Consider the following 22,974-nt stretch of genomic DNA (forward strand, 5'->3'; position numbering starts at 1 on the left):
GGTTTGTTTTGGGGTTTTTTCTGTCTCTCTCCTTCCCCTCCCCATTCTGTTTTACTCTCCCTGCAGTGTGTGGCAGGAGGCGTGGCTGATTTTCCTCTCTCTCCCTGAGATTCGGCAGACGAGGCACACCTGGCTGAAATTTCCACTAATCAACCCTCCACATAAGCCTGGTCATGACTCCACTCCTGTGCCAGATAATTCCGTCCTGTTTGTGTGTGCCTCGCTGCCTACATCAGCCACCAGTGCCTCTGCTCTCCAGCGCTTTTTCCCTGTGTGAAGCTGGATATTTTTGCAAGCTTGGACGCCTTCCCAGCTCCCAAGCCAGCCTGTCTCCTGTCGCCACCACCTGTGTCTTTTGCCTACCTTTTTCATTAAATACCCTCAAAATTCATACCTGTGTTTGTCCCTGCCTCAGTTGGTCCAGAATCCAAACCCGCCTCGCAACAACATGCTTGACAATGGTATTGCTGAACCTGCATCATCGAGTTGGGCATCATCCTGTTTGCTGGTAGAGAAGTCTGACAAAAGTCCTAGGTTTTGTACAGATTACCGTAAGGTAAATGCAGTTACAAAACCTGATGCTTACCCATTGCCTCGAATTGAGGATTGTGTTGATCAGGTTGGTGCAGCGCAGTTTGTCAGTAAATTTGACCTTCTAAAGGGGTACTGGCAGATCCCACTGACCCAGAGAGCAAAGGAGATCTCCGCGTTTATTACGCCCTCTGGTTTGTTCTACTATACTGAGAGTTTTAGTTTTGGGTTACGGAACGCACCTGTTACTTTCCAGCCTCATGAAAAGGGTGGTGTCAGGGCTGAATGACTGTGCTGTGTACTTGTCGTCATTTACAGTGATACGTGGGAGGAACATCTGGCCCGGATCAAAAGCCTGTTCGATTGTCTGAGTGAGGCACGTCTGATGGTAAACCTGGCAAAGTGTGAGTATGCCAGGGCCTCGGTCGTCTATCTTGGTAAGGTTGTGGGGCAGGGGAAGGTGTGTGCTGTCCAGGCTAAAGTGAGTGCTATTGAGAAGTATCCTGTTCCCTCCACGAAGAAAGAGCTGCAGCGTTTTCTTGGTTTGGGATACTACCACAGTTTTTATAAGAACTTTTCCACTGTGGTAGCCCCCTTGACCTGTTTGTTGAAGGGGGACACCCGTTTTGTTTGGTCAGCCTTGTGTCAGCAAGCCGTTGTGAACATCAAGTCTGTTTTGTGTTTGTCTCCTGTCTTTGCAGCTCCTCGCATGGATCGACCATTTACACATCATGTGGACGCAAGTGATGTGGGGGTGGGAGCAATGCTGTTTCAGGCAGATGATAGAGGTGTAAATCGTCCTGTGTTTACTCAAAAAAGTTAAATTCTTTCCAGTTAAACTACTCTGTGACTGAGAAGGAGCCCTTGCGCTCATCTGGGCACATTTTGATGTTTATGTGGGTTCGAGTATGGTGTACACTGATCACAACCCGCTAACCTTCCTACACTCAGTTCATTGCCCTAATCGCAAGTTTGTGCATTGGATGCTTTATTTACAGTCCTATTGCTTGGACATCCGCCACATCAAAGGTTTAGATAATGGACGATGCCTTGTCCAGAGCTCTGTGCTCTTAGGTATCTTTTGTCTGACTGTGTTAATCGCTCTGGCGTTTTTTTCTTGTCTGTCACTCTTAAATGCTTCTTCAGGCACAGGAGCTGGTGGTTGGCTGGCGAGGAATTACATGGCAAATGGTCAGTACAGTTTTCCATCTGGTGGTGGGATTAGTTTAGTGATGTTTATTTCTATTTTTGAAAATATTGTATCTGAATACGTATAGGTCTGATTTGCAGATTTCATTTGTCATGTGAAGTCAGTTGATAAAAGTGAGCAGTTGTCGGTTTTCCTGTTGGAAACCTCTTTTAAGGGGGGTGGATTTGACGACCCCTCCACTCCTCTGTGTGGTTCTGGTGTACTGTGTGCTGTTGTCTTTCTTGCAGGTTCTAGTCTGAGGCGGGATCATCGTCACCAGGTGATGAGCTGCACCTGGGCCCGGTGATGTGCTCAACCATATATCCCTCCTTCCTCAGATACCTTGTGGCTGCCACTGTACCGACACACGCGTTCCATCCGTGGGGCACGGGGTTGCTCCTACATTGCTAGTCGCTGAAATAGACCGTTTGCCTTATTTTGTTTTACTTTTATAAATAAACAAAGCGCTATTTGGCACTGATCCCCTCTCTGCTCTCGTTTCTGGTTGTGGCTTCAGAGCCAGGTCGTAACATATTTGTTTAAGTGCCACCTATCACATGCGTGGGCGGCTGTGGCAAAGAGGAAGAGCAGGTTGTCCACTAATCAGAAGATCAACAGTTCAATCCTCAACTACTCCGGTCCCCATGTCAAAGTATCTCTGAGCAAGATACACAACCCAAATTGCTCCCAATGGTTGTACCGTGAGTGTGTTAAGAACTGAGTAGCAGGTGGCACCTTGTAAGATAGCCTTGTGTGTGAATGGGTGAATGTGACTCATAGTGTAGAAAGTGCTTTGAGTGGTCGGAAGACGAGAAAGGTGCAGTCCATTTACCGTCTACCATGTGTGGACATACAGTTTTCAAAGGTAATGTAACCACTGTTCCTACAGTGGCAGGTTTACATTTCTCAACTCCAACTCTAAATGGAAGGCTGCATTTTCATCTTTACTAGTTAATAGTTAGCAGCTACAGACAGAGAAAAAAATGTACATCTACAAAAAAAATCATTCATTCCAACTGCAATAACAGCCCTCAACAGCAGAGGAATTACAGTGCCTTGATCATGACTTGTCCTTTTCTTTTCTTTTAAGTGTCAGTGTTTTGTATCATCTGATGTACCTTTTTTGCGTGTTTTTAGATCCTGTAAATGTCTTGGATGTGTTTTAAATGTCTTGTGTGTGTGTGTGTGTGTGTGTGTGTGTGTGTGTGTGTGTGTGTAAACCTGGTGTTGAGCCCTGTCAAAGAAAAATTTCTGTTGCCTTTTGGTTCCAGACAATAAAGTTTTCTATTCTTTTCTATTCTATTCTATTCTATTTCACTGTTTCTCCAAGGCAAACAGCAACTTTTAAGATGGGATTTTTTTCTTGCATTTTACTCAGTATGTGAGTTGACATCATGAATCAAACAAATCTTAAATATCAATATGACAACTCTGACTACTCGATTTTTTGTTTTTGGGTCTCTTGTGTGGCATAATCCTTTGTGATAATTGCATTTTTTAAACCCCTTTTTGGGGTATTTTTACTGCCTTTACTTTTAAACGCATATCACAGTCATTATAAAGGCTTCATACACATGCTATATATATCAATGAAAAAAACAAATCTGTATTACTAAATTCAAATTCTTACATTTTTACATGTATCTCACCATAGCAAGTTGGAAGTTATTCTGCCATATATGAAGAGGGGAGACTCTCTGGAATCTGGTAATATAAGAACCATGACGCTGGGACATTCTGTCACTTCCCAGCTGTCCTGTTTTCACTTTGTTTTATATATATATATATATATACATATATATATATATATATATGTGGATAGACAGGGAGAAACACACGCAAGCCTAAGACGTGGTAAGATACGATATTCCTCACTATATGAGGTGACTGATAACAAGATCTGTTTAATGGACTGATGCACGGTCGCGGAGAAAATCCATAGAGAAGAACAGGTGTGAATTTGGACGCACTATCGTTCGGGCCCAAGGGTTAAGCTTTAAAAAATGTTAATGAATTTCTGGGCCTCTGAGATGGACTGACTGACACAAAGTAAAAAAGTGTGCTGTGATCTGACAAGTCCACATTTCAGATTGTTTTTGGACATCATGAATGTCGTGTCCACCGGGCGCCATCCAGGTTGTTACCAGGACAAAGTACAAAGCCAGCTTTTGTGATGGTATTAAGGCATGTTAGTGCCCATGGCATCATGGGTAACTTCACATCTGTGAAGGCATCATAAATGCTGAAAGGTACATACAGGTTTTGGAGCAACGTATGCTGCCCTCCACATAACATATTTTTCAGGGACTTCCCTGCTTATTCCAGCAAGACAATGAGACACATTCTACACGTGTTCCAACAGTGTGGCTTCATAGCAAAAGAATGCAGATACTAGACTGACCTGCCTGCAGACCAGACCTGACTCCTATTGAACATGTGTGGCACATTATGAAGCACAAACTATGACAATGGAGAACCCAGACTGTTAACAAATTAAGTCGTATATCAATCAAGAATGGGAAAGAATTTGACTTTCAAAACTTCAACAACTAGTGTCCTCAGTTCCCTTTAAAAAAAGGAAAGGTGATGTAACACAGCGGTAAACATGCCGTCCCAACTTTATTATAACATATTGCAGGCATCAAAATCAGAATGATTGTATGTATGCAAAAAATAAATAAAGTTTATCAATTTGCGGATTAATTATACTTTGTTTTAGTTACAATATTGACATTTGATGCTATTTATTCATTTATCTTTTTGTGTTTCTTAAGTCATTGCGCTGAAGAACTCGTTCTCAAGAAAGGGAACAAGTTCTTCAGCACTTTTGTGTGCTCACCTGTGTCTGTGTCTGTGTGTGTGTGTGTGTGTGTGTGTGTGTGTATGTGTGTGCGCATCAGGGCCAAACTCTGTTGTGCGCGACACAGAGAGCAGAGGAGGATTTTAGACGCGCACCGTGTAGGGACATGAATGACATGCCGTTGTGTAAATAACATAAATAAGTGTTAACAACGCCAAGCTGGCAGACCCCCGAACCGTAGTAAAGGGACCTCCGAAGACCATTAGCTCCTTTAGCTTGTGTTAGCTTGTTGTGGCAACAACACATAAACAACGGGACTTCGTCTGCTTTAAAGAACGGCACTTTATTTTCAGCACTGCAGGGATGATGCACAGCCTCTCTCATCAATGTCTGACTTTTACATAGAGGGAAATAACTCAGAAACAGCAGGCAGAACTGCGTAGGCTTCTTCGCTGTGGCTGCTCGATGTAAATAACACCACATGCCTCACCTTCTTCCTGGGGCGCATCCATCTGACATCACACACCACACCCGGCGCACTAACGTCTCATACCTCCAGCATCAACTACACACATACACAGCTCCACACACACAAGCCACACACATCAGGCTCAGCCTGTAACATAAGGCTATTTAGTTTGTTTAATAAAAGGACAAAGTACGGGGCGTCGGTGGCTTGGTGGTAGAGCAGGCGCTCCATGTACAAGGCTGTTGCCGCAGCAGCCCGGGTTCGAGTCCAGCCTGTGGACCTTTGCTGCATGTCATCCCCCTCTCTCTCTCCCCCTTTCACACTTAAGTGTCCTGTCCATTAAAGGCAAAAAATGCCCCAAAAAAATATATTTAAAAAAAAAAAAAAAAAAAAAAAGGACAAGGTATAGACCTGTTCTATAGGAAAGGTAACCTTAAATGACTTGATCCAATATGATGGTAGGGGAAACACTGCCATATGATAAGAAAGGGGTCCGGTGGAAAGCGATCACTGATGCAGTCGCCATGTATATTGCAAGAGATATGGTGCCCATATATAGGCTACCGTGGAAAAGCTGGGGTTTATTCACATGCTGAAAGTTTTGGCCCCCAGGTATGTGCTACCAGGAGGCTGTAATTTTATTTTTTTTTTAAACTAGGAGGGGGAAAAAATCGATTTAAATCGTAAATCGGATTTTTTTTTGGGCCATATCTCCCAGCCCTAGTTTATGTACTATGTTGCATGTTTTATTTTTATTGCTACAGTATGGGTGTAGAGCCCAAGATAAATTCCCCACTCTGTTGGACAAAAAAGTTAATCTCCCATCTAGTGCTGAGATCGTATATTGCATTTAAATGGATAGCGCACTCCAGCGCTGTTTCAAACACGTATTGCAACAAGGGTAGCTGCTGTGTGCCAAAAAGCTATGATAACATTGATGAAACCATCCAATACTTCATGGAGTGGCTGTGTTTACAATGCTTTATTTCAAATGCACCAGCACTTGTGACTAGCCTGCTTGCTGCTTCTTTTCGTCACTCTACCTGCAGGCGGGAACCGGAAACCGACGAGTGAAAACGCAAAAGGCGATTCCGTATTTCTCATGTGTGTCCCTGTATATACCTGTATTTTCAAGATGGTGCACGTACATGATGAGACACCTGTCGCAATGTATATGTAAATGAGAATTTCAGGGCTTACGGACATACTTAGATACGCTGATGGAGGTAAATACACATGTGCTAGGACACACTTTTCAAAGTTCAATGAACATGCACATTCTCACTGTTTTTTTTTTTTTGTGTGGTGCTGGGACTTGATCCCCTTGGACTTATACTTTTAAAGAAAAGATGACTCCTGCACTCACTTTTACTCTGCTTTATTTATTCGTCAACGTTTCGGTCAAGCATGGACCTTCATCAAGAGTCATATTTTCTTTAAAAGAACTAGGACACACTTTTGACTGCAAAATTTGTTTGTCTCAAAGAACAACTGAAATTGTTACACATAGTGCCTTTAAGCTTGAATCGTATCTTGTCTTTGTACTGAATTCAATCAAATATAGGTCAAATAGTATTTGCAAATGTACTGCACTCTGTTTTATACAGCGTTCTGACTTTTTTGGAATTAAGGGTTGTATTATGCCAAGCAGGTCATAGCAGACAGAGGCTTACCTGCTGTGACTCGCTGGACTTGAAGGCGTCTTTGAGGATTTCCACAGCTCGTGACGGATCCACATATTTCCTCTTGGACCCAACCATGAGGGAGAAGAGGTTCCTTAGCTCCTGCATGAAGGGCAGGTTCCTGTGTTCCTGGTCAGAGTAAAACAACAATTTTGTGAAGCAAAAAGTCATGTCAAAAAAATAATATTTTCAGTGATCCTCTGAGATGAGGAACACTGAAAATATTCTCCTGCAAATGCACTATTTACTACTAATAGAGTAAAATTTCCAGTACTAGTACAGTACCCAGCAGTTTACCCATTCTTACAGATTCATATCAACAGTAAGAACAACTGTGTTTTGGGCTGAGTGCAACAGACAGGCTGAGGACGGTGGAAAATATGGAGAGATAGACTAATGCATTGTTGGTTTTATGGAACTTATTTACATTAACACAAAAATAGAATATCACCATCTTATCCTAGCTAAGAGGTCTTACTGTTAACATTTATTCTGGAAAGAAAAACAAAGCATTTTGATTTTTTTTTTTTTTTTTTACCTAACATTAAATTCAAGTGGGCTTGAATGTAGGGGTATAACGTTCTATTGACCTGGATCAATATATATATTCTATGATCAACAATCCAATATTATCTATGCAAAATGAAAACATTGATCCATGTCATCATCTTAAAGCCACAGTGTGTAGGAATTTCTCCCATCTAACACTGAAATCATATATTGCATTCAAACGGATAGCGTACTCTAGCACCTCACTGGTAGCCGCTGTGTACCAAAAAGCTATGATAACATTGATGAAACCATGCCATTCAATACTTCATTAAGTATTCATTCAAGCTCCTACAAAGACATACGTGACGTGAGTTGACAAACCCCCTTCTCACCATGCTAGCTGTGTTTACAATGTAGGACTGTCGGGGCGGGTGTAAATCGAAACAAACCAATCACGTCTTGTCTTTTGACAACTGACAAGTGGCTCAACCTCACACACCTCATCCCTCTCCTCGCATCACTGTCTGTGATTGCATTACCTTTCTCCTTCAGCAACTCTTTCCACCTGGGAAAGGCTACCCCGATGTTGACCTTGTTTTTTTTAATTCGCTGGCCACGTTGCCTTTTTGATGCCACTTTCTTGGCTACGAGGATTCTGTCTCCTGTGATGCTGCATATGCATGATCCTGCATTATGCTCAAAGAATGGGACTTTGTTATGCTGCAGTAGTGCTGGGGTAGTAGCGAAGCGCCTCTTGCTCCTCTTCTTCGGCTTCTCAGTCACGCAGCGTTGGCCTGGCTCTCAACGAAAACGCTGAAGGCGGGGCTATTCCCTGGTAGTGCTACATGTCCCTTGCTGGCGGATGTATTTTCAAGATAGTGAAACGTTATGGAACCCCCCCCACACACACACGATTTACCCGCCCAATGTACAAACAAATCCGAAATTCTCCTTTTACGAGAATAAGCCAGATTATTGGTGGAGGTAATAATACACCAGTGATGACATTTTTATGAATGCAGACATCGATTTTTGCCAATAAACAACTAGAAAATGCTCCACAATGTCCCTTTAAGATTACACCTTTATTTTGAAATTCTGTGTCACTGTCAAACAGCAGCAGGCAGATGGAAAGCAGCCAAGAGAAAGAGACACAGATAACGTTATTTTCTTGGGAATAAATGAGCAGTGTGGAAATATTTTCGATAAAGGAGAAAATAAAGGTCAACAGACAAAACGTGCCATATGTAATCAAAGTCGTTATGAGACAAAGCACAACGTGCCTGCGTAGACGGGTATCTCACTTCTTACTACAGCAACATTAGCTGCTCTGTTTTAACAATGTTCAGCTGAAAAAAACGTGCATGCAGGCTGAAATTTAACCATGCTGTTCTTTCAGGAGATGTAGTGATTTAAACCAATGGTAAGTAAGAAAAATAATCAAGATACATGTGATTTGTTAAGCTTTGAGTAGAGGGAAAAAAGTGTGCTAGCCACTAGGCTAATTTATGCAATGTAAACATGCTTAAGCAAATAAAGAGTCACTACCAAAACCGATTGTTTTGTCTCTGAACCTTGACAGTTATTACTGAGCTAATTTGATACTTTTGTTAAATTACATTGTTGTTAATCCTCAATATTTTATGGCTGCTGGGAGAAGTTTGCCTTCAGGGCTTTAGGTTTTATGAAAAAGATGATGGTTTGGGTAAAAATGAAAACATTTTTTTAAGAAAATACTTTCTGACAGAATGCCCTAAAGGTTAACTTATTCCGTATTTTGTTTTATGTATGTTAGTGGAGTCCATTTTTAAGTAAACTTTAGTGCTTTTATTATTCATGTGTTGTTTGAATGATGGCCAAATGTAGAAAAGAAAGGGATGGCAGCTTCCTCTATAACAGATTGTGTTAAATGGGCAGATGATCCCATCTCATATCGACTGCAGGCCCCTGAATCGCAACGTCTCAAAATTGTATCTAACAGACTTTGTAACATTGGCAAATATTGTATTGTTGTTCAAGGAATCGACTTAATATTGTATCATCATTAAACTGGTGATTTATACCACTACTTGAATGAAGATTTGAGAGTCATATATTGGGCCAAGGCAACTGATATAAAAAGATGACTTTCTCAGACCACACTTTCACAGCATAAGCTTTAGTCAAGCTCAGACTATGACAGTTTTGGGACAATTTATCGCAAGTTAACCCCTCCCAACAATTGGAGGAGAAATCTGGTCTGGGACCTTGGTCGGTACTGATGTTGGGCCCAAATTATCTGGTAATGTCAGAGGTTTACAGATCCAGTATTAAACCTCCCCAACTGCTCACAGACTCATTAGGGCCATACTTTCAAACAGGTTTGATACTTAGGAATTAAAATCCGGATGTCATGATTATGGTGACAGCATTATGGAGCATCTGAGTGTGTTGCCAAGGAAAACATGTTTGGAAACATTCTAGCTCTTGAGGCTAATGTTAGTTAGCATACTACTGTTGACAAATATGAAAACAGTTAAAATCTCACTGCAAAGCATTACTAACATAACAGTAAGTTGTTGCACCAAGTCAGTCTCATCAGAGACTATGTGGGAGACATGTGAGAGACATGTGAAGGGCTCCCTTTGGCATGCTAGTCTTCCTAAAAGCCTGTAGTGTGTGACACACCATTATTTTCAAATCTTGTTGTGGGTGCATGTCTGAGATTGTAGAGAACACCTGTGAAGTTTCTCCTATGTGCATGACACAACTCCATTTCAAAATTGGTTAGGATTTTAAAACTCCTATTGTGAGCATTCAACACATTTGTTTGTCCATATTTTCCATACTAATAACTTATGTTTCAATGTAGTGGTGACTGTGGCAAGACAAATTTGAGCATCTCAAATCTGAAAAAACTCCAGGACAAATCCAAAGCCCCTCCCTCTAAATGTTCATGTTAGTCCTGGTGGAGAGGCATCAAGGTTTCATCAAACATTTTACAAAGGGTGGGAATCCTTGCAGCTTGCTATCAGTGAGTGAACACAAGGACTAAGACACATAATCACACAGCTGCTGAATGGTGACCCACACTGGCGCCTGCGTGAGGCTAAAGGAGGGATATGAACAGCTGCTGTGAGGTTACATAACATAAACAAACTGGTGATCGAACTAAAAAGCTTAAAAAAACAACCAAAAAACACCCATCACACTAACTGCTTCATTTTCCTCTGTGGAGGACCTGACAAGAAAGGTTGGGGTCTTACCTTTTGGTTGCGAGGCAGGTCGTGGACTCTGGCTGGTGGTGAATAGTTGAGCACCAGCCTCTGAAACTCCAGCAGGTTGAACAGAGACTTGAGGTTGAAGAAGGGATAAAGATATGTTAGTAACATCCAATCATAGACAGCCTTGGCTCACATACATTGTTTTCATGGGTGTTTTTAAATACACTGAACAGAAAAACTGCATGTAAAACTGAAATGTGGTATGAGATACAGCAGTTATTATCACCTTGTTCTGAAGTGATTTGATTTGGTGTAGCTCTTGCCATTGTTTTATTTCAAGGTTTTGATTTGCTGTAGGCTTTTTGGTTGTTGTTTTTTTTTTCACCCTGAGAGTATGGTCACATATGAGCGACTGCATGCTAGTGACCATCGCTTGCAGAGGTGATATTCGGGTTGAATGTAGGCAGTGCCAGACAACACCGGATTTGACACACACAGAAAGCTAACTTCCTAGCTTATGTTAGGTATCTCACTAATAAATACCGAGAAATATGATGTGAATGGTACACTTTCCATTTTCTGAGGCTCCATGCCTGTCTCCAGACACACTGCCAGTCAGGCAAGAACTCATGTGGGGCAGCTTCTTTTTTTAATACAATATGTTTGGATACAGCAACAATCACTGTCTTTCCACACATACTAGTGCTAATTGAGGTTGCAACTTTGTTGCCAAAAACAGGAGGTGAAAATTTGCCAATGTTGACTTCAATCATGTGTGACGGTGCTATAATGATGTAGCATCATTATCTGCTTACTATCAGGTGTGTTGCCTATACATTAGAACAGCCACGCTCACTAACAGTCATATAATGCCTTTAGACCTTTACAAAATGAGGTACCCCACTATGTAATGCCAAAAGGCCGCAAGTTCATAAAGTTTCAATTTTTTCCAGTTATTCACACTACTTGGTACTTGGGGTGTGAGGATTCATCAATCTGAATCGATATATCAATATAATAATCAACAATCCAGTATCATCGATACAAAGTGAAAACATAGATCCATATCGTCATCTTTAGCATAGGCTTTAATTTTGAAAGTCTGTGTCACTGTCAAACAGAGGCAGGCAAATGGCAAGCAGCCAAGAGAAAGACTATGAAGATAACATTATTTACTCTGGAGTAAATCAGCAGAATGGGAAATATTTTAGATTTCGGAGAAGATACAGGACAACAGACAGAGCACATGGCGTATGTAAACAATGTTGTTACAAGATAAAACACAACATAACGTTACCTGGCTGGACGAGCCTCTCACTCCGCTAACTTCTTGCTTTAGCAACATTAGCTGCTCTGTTTTAGCAACGTTAGGCTGAAAAAACGTGCATGCAGGCTGGTATTCAAGCATGCTATTCTGTCAGGAGATGCAGTGACTTAAAGCAACACTTACCTTTCTGGAAATTTTACACTGTGTACACTCTTTGTTTAGGTTAAAATGCTGTTAATGCGCTGATGGCACACTAAAATGTTAGTGAATTCCACCAGAAATAAAAACTTATAATTATACCATTCTAACATGGACCGAATGCAATGATTGGTCGGAGTTTTCTCCTATCTTGTCTGTCTTCCCCACGTGGAGGCCTCCGACTGACATAACCGCTCGCGTAACATCATCTGCTCTCAGGATGTGGAGTTTCTGACTGTGAAATGTCAACCCTTTTCATCTTACTATTGCACTATAGGCACAAATTGTTTTGTTGTTGTTGTTTCTCTTTGCTTGGGGTATGCAAAATGTCATTTCGTTTTTGTGAAGCGCATAAAAATGACAAAGAAGTTCAGTTCATAACGTTATATATGATAAGACAGCAGCAGGCGGCAGTAGCTCAGTCCACAGGGACCTGGGTTGGGAACCGGATGGTCGCCTGTTCGAGTTCCCATCCAGACCAAATATGGAGTGTGGACTGGTAGCTGGAGAGGTGCCAGTTCACCTCCTGGGCACTGCCGAGGTGCCCTTGAGCAAGGCACCGAACCCCCCAACCGCCCGGGGCGCCTGACCAAGGTAGCCCCCTCACTCTGACATCTCTCCACTTTGTGCATGAATAGAGTCCTGTTTGTGCATGTGTGTGTCTTTCGGACCTGTGCATAATTGACAGCAAGAGTGAACTAAAACTAAAACTAAATTGAATTTCCCCTCAGGGGGATTAATAAAGTATATAAAATTAAAAAAATAAATAAATAAAAAAGAAATTAAGCATCCAGTTGCTAAAGGCTAACGTTGGCCTACTGTAGCGTAGCCTCTGACACACTGATGTTATCTTCCTTGTGCGTTTCCACTTCCTAGTAACGTTAACACTACTATTTAACAATAGCACTGTAACCTTATTCTAAAACTCATCAGTCATCACTGACTCCGGTTGAGTTTTAAAACTCCGGGGTTACATTTGACTGTCTTGGTTGTAACATTACACTCGCTCTCCTCTTCCGTGTATCTAACATTACCTTGCCAACGGCTACGTCTATCATAGACGAAATGAGGACGTAATGGAGGAGGGGTGAGTAGGCCTTTGGAGGGAGGTGGAGTTGCAGGAGGAGGGGGATGGAACTTTGTAGGGAGGCGGGAGTTGTAGATGTTCAAATTTTGAAAGTGCTATATGAAATGCAAGAAATGTAAGAGTTGCTTCAAAGCACCAGTGAGTAAGAAAAATAATAATGTTGAATGTAATTTGTTAAGCCATGAGTAGAGAAAAAATGTCCACTAGCCGCTAGGCTAATTTATGCAATGTAAACTAGTAAATGGTAAATGAACCTGCATTTATGTAGCGCCTTTCTAGTCACCCAACCACTCAAAGCGGTTTTCACACTACGAGTCACCTTCACCCATTCACACACACATAATCATAAACTGGTGGCCGAGGCTACCATACAAGGTGCCACCTGCTAATCAATTTTTAACACACACACCGATGGAAGCATCATCGGTAAGCAATTTGGGGTTCAGTATCTTGCTCAAGGATACTTCAACATGCAGGCTGGAGGAGTAGCAGAGTGCAGAGTAGAGTGAAAGTGTGATTAAGCTAACCGTTCGTTAATTCATGCAGAAATATATCACTCCGCTTCTTCAACCAACAGGGCTCCTCATTCCATTCTCATTCCTCTTAATATCTCTCCAGTGTCTGAATAGGTAGACGTGGGCCCAATCCCAATTCCTATCTCAACCCTCAATCTTAACCCTCAGTCTCAAAAATCCGCGCTCCAGCGAAGTGCTAGTGCTGTCCCGATTCTCAGAGTGTTGAGTTGAGGGTCAAGAATAAGGGCTGTATGGCCCTCACTTTTAAGATTTTCCAGGACCACCCTTGGCAATAAGTGCTATCCCAGAATCCTTTGCGTATCATCCGCCGAGCTCAGCCGAACCCAGCCGAGTACAGACAATTCAGTCAATACAAGATGGCGGTGACAAGCGTAAGGAAGCAGAGTTATCAATGTTAGTATTTTCCTCATTAATAGTTGTTTTAAAATTATGATAACCATTGCATTATCTTAGTTTAACATCATTTTATGGACTATAGACCTCTTTGTAGCATAACACACATATTTTTGGTCGCAGGCGACGGCTTGCCTGCCCCGCCACACGTAACCCCAGTTCTCTGATAACCGAGTATGCTGTCATTCAGTTACAAAAAGTCATTTTTCTTAGTGGTAATGTAGTTGTTAAATTGTTTTAATATACGTGAAATGTTTGCATCGACATTTTTGTAAGATGACCGGACGGCGTCATCTCCTGTAGCCATAGAGTCTGCAGCTGGTAACGTTACAGCTGCAGGTGAACGTTAGTGAACATATTATCTGGTGACTTTCCGCTGAATAAGTTGTTGTGGTACAGGTTATTTGGTTGAATATCAACTTATAACCTAAAGAGTGAAACGTTAACGTGGATGAAAGTCGCCAGATAACACTTGTGTGACTGTGCAAACAGCCTCACCAGTTCTGCTGGATGTTGACTACAGTATTCATTGTGATAATACTTGCATTACTGCATGAAACTAAACTAATAACTTAACGAATATCTGACAGGTAGCCCAAAAAAATCAAAAATAATAGAAAGTAATGTTCTTATCTCTGTTCCATTTCAGGGCCACCAGACAAAACACAAGCCCTGATTCATTTCAGGGCCACCAATGAAGACAAGTTTACAAAAAGCAAGCAGGCTCCAAAAAAACTATGGAAGTAATTTGTAATTTGTGAACTGTTCATATTCATAACATAATTCTCAGTCACAACGGCAACTGTTCCCCTAGTGATCAAGCATTCTCTTTCAATATGAAATCAGCACAGCTGCAGACGACATTGTCGAGTTTGGTAACTGTACATTTGTTTTCGAGCTGCCCCTATACTGTCACTTTTTGGAACGATTTTGTCGAGTATATTCGTTGCAACATTTATGTTCTATTTTCACTACTGTACAAAGATGTGCTGTTGGGATTTTATGATGTCAGCATTTCAAAACAAAAACAATTCTGTATCATTAATCTATCTATTATCTTAGCAAAATTCCATATTCAAAAGAGTAAATTTTGAAAATATGTAAACAATTTAATTGTTCGAGCTGCTGAACTTTTTTATTTATTTGTGTTTATTTTATTTCTTTTTCTTTTCTCTTAACCCTGGCATATTTGTTCTGTTCATGTCTGTCACTGCTTGTTTTGTACAAGAATTGAAATAAAGTGTTGGAAAAAAAAACCTCATCACGTCTTTTTACGACGACTACTGATGATATATATTTCTTCTTCTTTGAACTGACAGACTGGACGGAGTTTTGGCATATTGCTACCCCCGACAGTCTTAAGACATATTTGCCTTTGAGGGGCGTCCCATTTTAAAGGCACAAGATAGCCCTTAAAACTTGGTTTTGAGGGCTAGTGAGAATGAGGGTTGAGCTTGAGAGTTAAGATTGAGGGTTAAAATAGGAATTGGGATTGGGCCATGATAACCCTTAATACACATAAAGTTATTCTACAACAGTAAATACTTATTCCGTAACCTCATATGAAGTGTGTGCTGCATCTTTGAGCATTTTTGATGATGGCCTCCGTCCAGTCCTTTCATCTAACCGCATTTAATCGTAGTTGTCTTTGTTTTTGTTGACAAGTAGTGGCAGCTGGTATGTCTTAAAATTCAAGTCTCGAGCCATGACTCCTTCAATCTTGGCAACCAATAACACAACAAGCTTATTGAGGGTTTTTGAAGATGAGCCATAGAGTAGACTGTTGCAGTAGTCCAGACTGGAGGTGACGTAGGTGCGAATGAGGGTTTCTACAGCTGAGGAGGTGAGGGATGGACGGAGGCAGGTGATGTTCTTGAGGTGAAAGAAGGCTGTTTTGGTGGTGTTAAAGTGCTGGTCGAAGGAGAGGGATTAATCAAAAATGACGCCAAGATTTTGGATGTGAGGGGAGGTGGATACTGTGGAGCCGCCGATGTTGAGGGTGAAGTTATGGGTGGATTTTGTGAGTGCTTTTGGTCCAATAATGATAATTTCAGATTTGTTGCAGTTTAATTGGAGGAAGTTGGTTTGAAGCCAGGATTTCATTTCATTTCTGCAGTTTGTCAGGGTTGGGTGGGTGGCAGTGGAGATTGTCTTGGTGGAGTTGAGGAGCTGGATATCATCGGCAATGCAGTGGAACTGGAGACCATGTGACCATGCGGATTGTGTGACCAAGGGGGAATAGGTACAGGATCAAGAGGAGGGGACTGAGAACTGAGCCTTGGGGGACAGCTTGGAGGAGGGGAGCAGTAGGCGATTTGCAGTTATTGATGGAGATGACCTGAAGTCTGTCAGAGAGATATGATTTGAACCAGTTGAGAGCAGTGCCAGTGATGTTAAAGACGTTTCAAGTCAGATGAGGAGGATGGAGTGATTGATGGTGTCAAAGGCAGCGCTGAGGTCGAGGAGGATGTTGAGGTTTCCGCTATCAGAGGAGAGGAGGAGGTCATTAGTGATTTTGAGGAGGGCAGTGTCAGTACTATGGTTTGATCGAAATCCGGATCGGAATGTTTCATATATGTTATTGACTGAGGGGTGGTACTTCAATTGGGAGGCTACAGCACATTAGTTTGGACAGAAAGGGTAGGTTGGAGACTGGCCTAAAGTTATTTGGGATGTCAGGGTTGAGTCCAGGTATTTTTAGATTGGGGTGACAGCAGCAATTCTGAGAGATGGTGGGGCAATGCCAGTAGGCAGGATGGAGTTAATTGTTGCAATGATTAGCTGGAAAGCAGGCCTTCACAAAGTATGAGGGGATGGGGTCCAGGGTGCAGGTGGCAGTTTTCATTCCAGTGGTGAGCTTAGAGAGGTCTGTAAGGGAGACTGGGGTGATCTCTGACAATGGTTGGCAGGAGAAGGGGGGGCAGCTGGGTAGAGGAGGAGCAGATGTAGTGCTGGTCAAGTTACTATAGATGTTGTCTATTTTAGTTTGGAAAAATGAGAGGAAGGAGGTGCATTTGTGAACTGTAAATGACTGGGAGCTGCTGTCCAGGGTGTTGAGGAGTTTGTTGATCGTGGAGAAACGTGCTTTTGGGTTTCCAGAGCCAAAGTGAAACAGTTGAGAGTAGTAGGTGGGTCAGGCACAGGAAAGGGTGTTTTGTATTGCTGCAGATGGTCCTTGAGGGCTTCCAGGTGAACTGTGAGACCTGTTTTATTGCAGAGTCTTTCGAGTTGCCAGGCACGAGTTTTCATTAGATGGAGTTCTGGGGTGTACGAGGAAGCAGAGTTGGTGAAGGAGACTGTTTTGTTTTTGAGGGGTGCAAGATGGTCGAGTGAGACTGTAGTAGTCTGTGAGGTCTAAGGGGCTGTGAAGGTTGATGAAGGGAGAAGTGGATATTTTTTCAGAGGGAGGATGAGAGGGAGGTAGGAGAAACAGAGTTTAGTTTACGGAAGGTGAGTGTGCGTTTCTACTTTGGCAGTGGGGTGGGGATGTCAATGGACACGGTGATGGCTAAGTGGTCAGAGATGGTGAGGTCGGATCCAGAGTGATGATGCAAGGTGAGTCCAGTGGAGCAAACAAGGTCCAGAGTGTGACCACGGTTATGGGTGGGAAAACTGACATACTGAAAGAAATTAAAGCAGTTGAGTATATCAATGAAGTCTGTGGCTGCAGAGGAGTTTGTGGAGTCAATGTGGATATTAGATCTTCAAGGAGGAGGACTGAGGGGGAGAAAGAACAGAGCTGAGTCAGAAAGTCAGAAAGTCAGAAAAGTCAGAGGAATGATGGGTGAGGTATAGGTCAGGATGGAGTCACATACCTGGGTTCCAGTGTTTTTAGCATGTTACAAAAGCCTTTGTTTTAACATGCTGTATGGACGCTTCCGTTGTTAGCGCAGTTAGCTTTTTTTGTTGTTTTTATTTGTTTTGTATAATTGAACAGATCCAAGTTCACATGCATTTAACTGTTTGATTTGTACAGTTATGAAAATACCTACAATTTAGTATAACAATGTGTAGTCCACAAATATACATATATATACATATATACAGTACAGGCCAAAAGTTTGGACACACCTTCTCATTCAATGCGTTTTCTTTATTTTCATGACTATTTACATTGTAGATTCTCACTGAAGGCATCAAAACTATGAATGAACACGTGGAGTTACGTACTTAACAAAAAAAGGTGAAATAACTGAAAACATGTTTTATATTCTAGTTTCTTCAAAATAGCCACCCTTTGCTCTGATTACTGCTTTGCACACTCTTGGCATTCTCTCAATGAGCTTCAAGAGGTAGTCACCTGAAATGGTTTTCCAACAGTCTTGAAGGAGTTCCCAGAGGTGTTTAGCACTTGTTGGCCCCTTTGCCTTCACTCTGCGGTCCAGCTCACCCCAAACCATCTCGATTGGGTTCAGGTCCGGTTGCTGTGGAGGCCAGGTCATCTGCCGCAGCACTCCATCACTCTCCTTCTTGGTCAAATAGCCCTTACACAGCCTGGAGGTGTGTTTGGGGTCATTGTCCTGTTGAAAAATAAATGATCGTCCAACTAAACGCAAACCGGATGGGATGGCATGTCGCTGCAGGATGCTGTGGTAGCCATGCTGGTTCAGTGTGCCTTCAATTTTGAATAAATCCCCAACAGTGTCACCAGCAAAACACCCCCACACCATCACCTCCTCCTCCATGCTTCACAGTGGGAACCAGGCATGTGGAATCCATCCGTTCACCTTTTCTGCGTCTCACAAAGACACGGCGGTTGGAACCAAAGATCTCAAATTTGGACTCATCAGACCAAAGCACAGATTTCCACTGGTCTAATGTCCATTCCTTGTGTTTCTTGGCCCAAACAAATCTCTTCTGCTTGTTGCCTCTCCTTAGCAGTGGTTTCCTAGCAGCTATTTGACCATGAAGGCCTGATTCGCACAGTCTCCTCTTAACAGTTGTTCTAGAGATGGGTCTGCTGCTAGAACTCTGTGTGGCATTCATCTGGTCTCTGATCTGAGCTGCTGTTAACTTGCCATTTCTGAGGCTGGTGACTCGGATGAACATGGTCTTCCTTTCCTGGGTCGGTCCTCATGTGTGCCAGTTTCTTTGTAGCGCTTGATGGTTTTTGCGACTCCACTTGGGGACACATTTAAAATTTTTGCAATTTTCCGGACTGACTGACCTTCATTTCTTAAAGTAATGATGGCCACTCGTTTTTCTTTAGTTAGCTGATTGGTTCTTGCCATAATATGAATTTTAACAGTTGTCCAATAGGGCTGTCGGCTGTGTATTAACCTGACTTCTGCACAACACAACTGATGGTCCTAACCCCATTGATAAAGCAAGAAATTCCACTAATTAACCCTGATAAGGCACATCTGTGAAGTGGAAACCATTTCAGGTGACTACCTCTTGAAGCTCATCGAGAAAATGCCAAGAGTGTGCAAAGCAGTAATCAGAGCAAAGAAGAAACTAGAATATAAAACATGTTTTCAGTTATTTCACCTTTTTTTGTTAAGTACATAACTCCACATGTGTTCATTCATAGTTTTGATGCCTTCAGTGAGGATCTACAATGTAAATAGTCATGAAAATAAAGAAAACGCATTGAATGAGAAGGTGTGTCCAAACTTTTGGCCTGTACTGTATATATACACATATATATAGGATTGGATTAACCTCCACGTGTATATATATATAAATATATATATATATATACATACATATACATATATATATATATATATATATATACATATATATATATACATATATATATATATATATACATATATATATATATACACATATATATACATATACACATATATATATATATATATATATATACATATATATATATATATATATATATATATATATATATATATATATACAGTACAGGCCAAAAGTTTGGACACACCTTCTCATTCAATGCGTTTTCTTTATTTTCATGACTATTTACATTGTAGATCCTCACTGAAGGCATCAAAACTTTGAATGAACACATGTGGAGTTATGTACTTAACAAAAAAAGGTGAAATAACTGAAAACATGTTTTATATTCTAGTTTCTTCAAAATAGCCACCCTTTGCTGTGATTACTGCTTTGCACACTCTTGGCATTCTCTCTATGAGCTTCAAGAGGTAGTCACCTGAAATGGTTTCCACTTCACAGGTGTGCCTTATCAGGGTTAATTAGTGGAATTTCTTGCTTTATCAATGGGGTTGGGACCATCAGTTGTGTTGTGCAGAAGTAACCTTAATACACAGCCAACAGCCCTATTGGACAACTGTTAAAATTCATATTATGGCAAGAACCAATCAGCTAACTAAAGATAAACGAGTGGCCATCATTACTTTAAGAAATGAAGGTCAGTCAGTCCGGAAAATTGCAAAAATTTTAAATGTGTCCCCAAGTGGAGTTGCAAAAACCATCAAGCGCTACAACCAAACTGGCACACATGAGGACCGACCCAGGAAAGGAAGACCAAGAGTCACCTCTGCTTCTGAGGATAAGTTCATCCGAGTCACCAGCCTCAGAAATGGCAAGTTAACAGCAGCTCAGATCAGAGACCAGATGAATGCCACACAGAGTTCTAGCAGCAGACCCATCTCTAGAACAACTGTTAAGAGGAGACTGCGCGAATCAGGCTTTCATGGTCAAATAGCTGCTAGGAAACCACTGCTAAGGAGAGGCAACAAGCAGAAGAGATTTGTTTGGGCCAAGAAACACAAGGAATGGACATTAGACCAGTGGAAATCTGTGCTTTGGTCTGATGAGTCCAAATTTGAGATCTTTGGTTCCAACCGCCGTGTCTTTGTGAGACGCAGAAAAGGTGAACGGATGGATTTCACATGCCTAGTTCCCACTGTGAAGCATGGAGGAGGAGGTGTGATGGTGTGGGGGTGTTTTGCTGGTGACACTGTTGGGGATTTATTCAAAATTGAAGGCACACTGAACCAGCATGGCTACCACAGCATCCTGCAGCGACATGCCATCCAATCCGGTTTGCGTTTAGTTGGACGATCATTTATTTTTCAACAGGACAATGACCCCAAACACACCTCCAGGCTGTGTAAGGGCTATTTGACCAAGAAGGAGAGTGATGGAGTGCCGCGGCACCTGACCTGACCTGAACCCAATCGAGATGGTTTGGGGTGAGCTGGACCGCAGAGTGAAGGCAAAGGGGCCAACAAGTGCTAAACACCTCTGGGAACTCCTTCAAGACTGTTGGAAAACCATTTCAGGTGACTACCTCTTGAAGCTCATCGAGAGAATGCCAAGAGTGTGCAAAGCAGTAATCAGAGCAAAGGGTGGCTATTTTGAAGAAACTAGAATATAAAACATGTTTTCAGTTATTTCACTTTTTTTTGTTAAGTACATAACTCCACGTGTTCATTCATAGTTTTGATGCCTTCAGTGAGAATCTACAATGTAAATAGTCATGAAAATAAAGAAAATGCATTGAATGAGAAGGTGTGTCCAAACTTTTGGCCTGTACTGTGTATATATATATATATATATATGTATATATGTATGATTAGATTATTATGATTAGATTTGTAATGACATAACTTTACTTAGTGTCTCTGCCCAGGATGAGATTGTTTTTCTGTTAGCACAGTGTATTTAGGCGACAGAGAGCTCATTATTAATTATCTCAAGAAAAGTATTAATCCATTGTGAGACTGAAAGAATACAGTGGTATGAAAAAGTTTAGGCACCCCTCTGAGACTGCATAACAATTTACTCTGTCTTCACAGAAAATGATCACAGTGGCATGCCATTCATTTTCTAATAAAAGCTGAGTACTGGGGTATTTTCCAGACAAAGATTTTTAGTGTAGCAATATTGTTGTATGAAATTAAATCAGATGTGAAAAATAGGCTGTGCAAAAATTTGAGCACCCTTGTAATTTTGTTGATTTGAATACCTATAACTACTTAGCACTGATTAATTGGAACACAAAATTGGTTTGGTGAGCTCATTAAGCCTTGAACTTCATAGACAGGTGCATCCAATCATGAGAAAAGGTATTTAAGGTGGCCAATTGCAAGTTCTTCTTCCCTTTGAATCTCCCATGAAGAGTGGCAACATGGGGGCCTCAAAACAACTCTCAAATGACCTGAAAGCAAAGATTGTTCAACATTATGGTTTAGGGGAAGGCTACAAAAAGCTATCTCAGAGATTTCAGCTGTCAGTTTCCACTGTGAGGAACACAGTGAGGAAATGGAGGACTACAGACACAGTTCTTGTCAAGGCCAGAAGTGGCAGGCCAAGAAAAATATCGGAGAGGCAAAGGCGAAGGATGGTGAGCATGGTCAAAGACAACCCACAGACCACCTCCAAAGACCTACAACATCATCTTGCTGCAGATGGCGTCATTGTGCATCGTTCAACAATTCAGCGCACTCTGCACAAGGAGAAGATGTACGGAGAGTGATGCAGAAGAAGCCTTTTCTGTACACATGCCACAAACAGAGTCGCTTGAAGTATGCAAAAGCACATTTGGACAAGCCAGCTTCATTTTGGAATAAGGTGCTGTGGACTGATGAAACAAAGATTGAGTAATTTGGTCATAACAAGGGGCGTTATGCATAGCCGCAAAAGGACACAGCATTCAAAGAAAAACACTTGCTACCCACAGTAAAATCTGGTGGAGGTTCCATCATGCTTTGGGGCAGTGTGGCCAGTGCCGGTACTGGGAATCTTGTTAAAGTTGAGGGTCGAATGGATTCCACTCAATATCAGCAGATTCTTGAGAATAATGTTCAAGAATCAGTCACAAAGTTGAAGTTATGCCAGAGCTGGATATTTCAACAAGACAACGACCCAAAACACTGCTCAAAATCTACTCAGGCATTCATGCAGAGGAACAAGTACAATGTTCTGGAATGGCAATCCCAGTCCCCAGATCTGAATATCATTGAAAATCTGTGGGATGATTTGAAGCTGGCTGTCAATGCTCAGCAACGATCAAACCTAACTGAACTGGAGATGTTTTGTAAGGAGGAATGGTCCAAAATACCGTCATCCAGAATTCAGACACTCATTAGAGGCTATAGGACGCGTCTAGAGGCTGTCATTTTTGCAAAAGGAGGCTCTACTAAATATTGATGTGATTTTTCTGTTGGGGTGC

The 22,974-nt window shown here is 41.7% G+C and overlaps 1 protein-coding gene across 10 annotated transcripts in view; it reads right to left on the minus strand.

Annotated features, from left to right (window-relative positions):
* usp25 (ubiquitin specific peptidase 25) overlaps positions 1 to 22,974 on the minus strand; it is a 256,799-nt gene that overhangs the window by 148,543 nt on the left and 85,282 nt on the right. For all 10 annotated transcript variants that reach the window (XR_007450541.1, XR_007450543.1, XR_007450542.1 and 7 more), the window contains 2 exons: positions 10,409 to 10,495; positions 6,663 to 6,800 (listed from right to left, as the gene is read on the minus strand). Coding sequence is in view for 7 of the 10 variants with exons in the window: in XM_049591477.1 (XP_049447434.1) it covers positions 6,663 to 6,800; positions 10,409 to 10,495 (225 nt within the window). In the remaining 3 variants the exon portion in view is untranslated. The remainder of the gene's footprint in view (positions 1 to 6,662; positions 6,801 to 10,408; positions 10,496 to 22,974) is intronic.

This window comes from Epinephelus fuscoguttatus, linkage group LG12, assembly GCF_011397635.1.
Source record: "Epinephelus fuscoguttatus linkage group LG12, E.fuscoguttatus.final_Chr_v1".
Lineage (NCBI taxonomy): Eukaryota > Metazoa > Chordata > Actinopteri > Perciformes > Serranidae > Epinephelus > Epinephelus fuscoguttatus.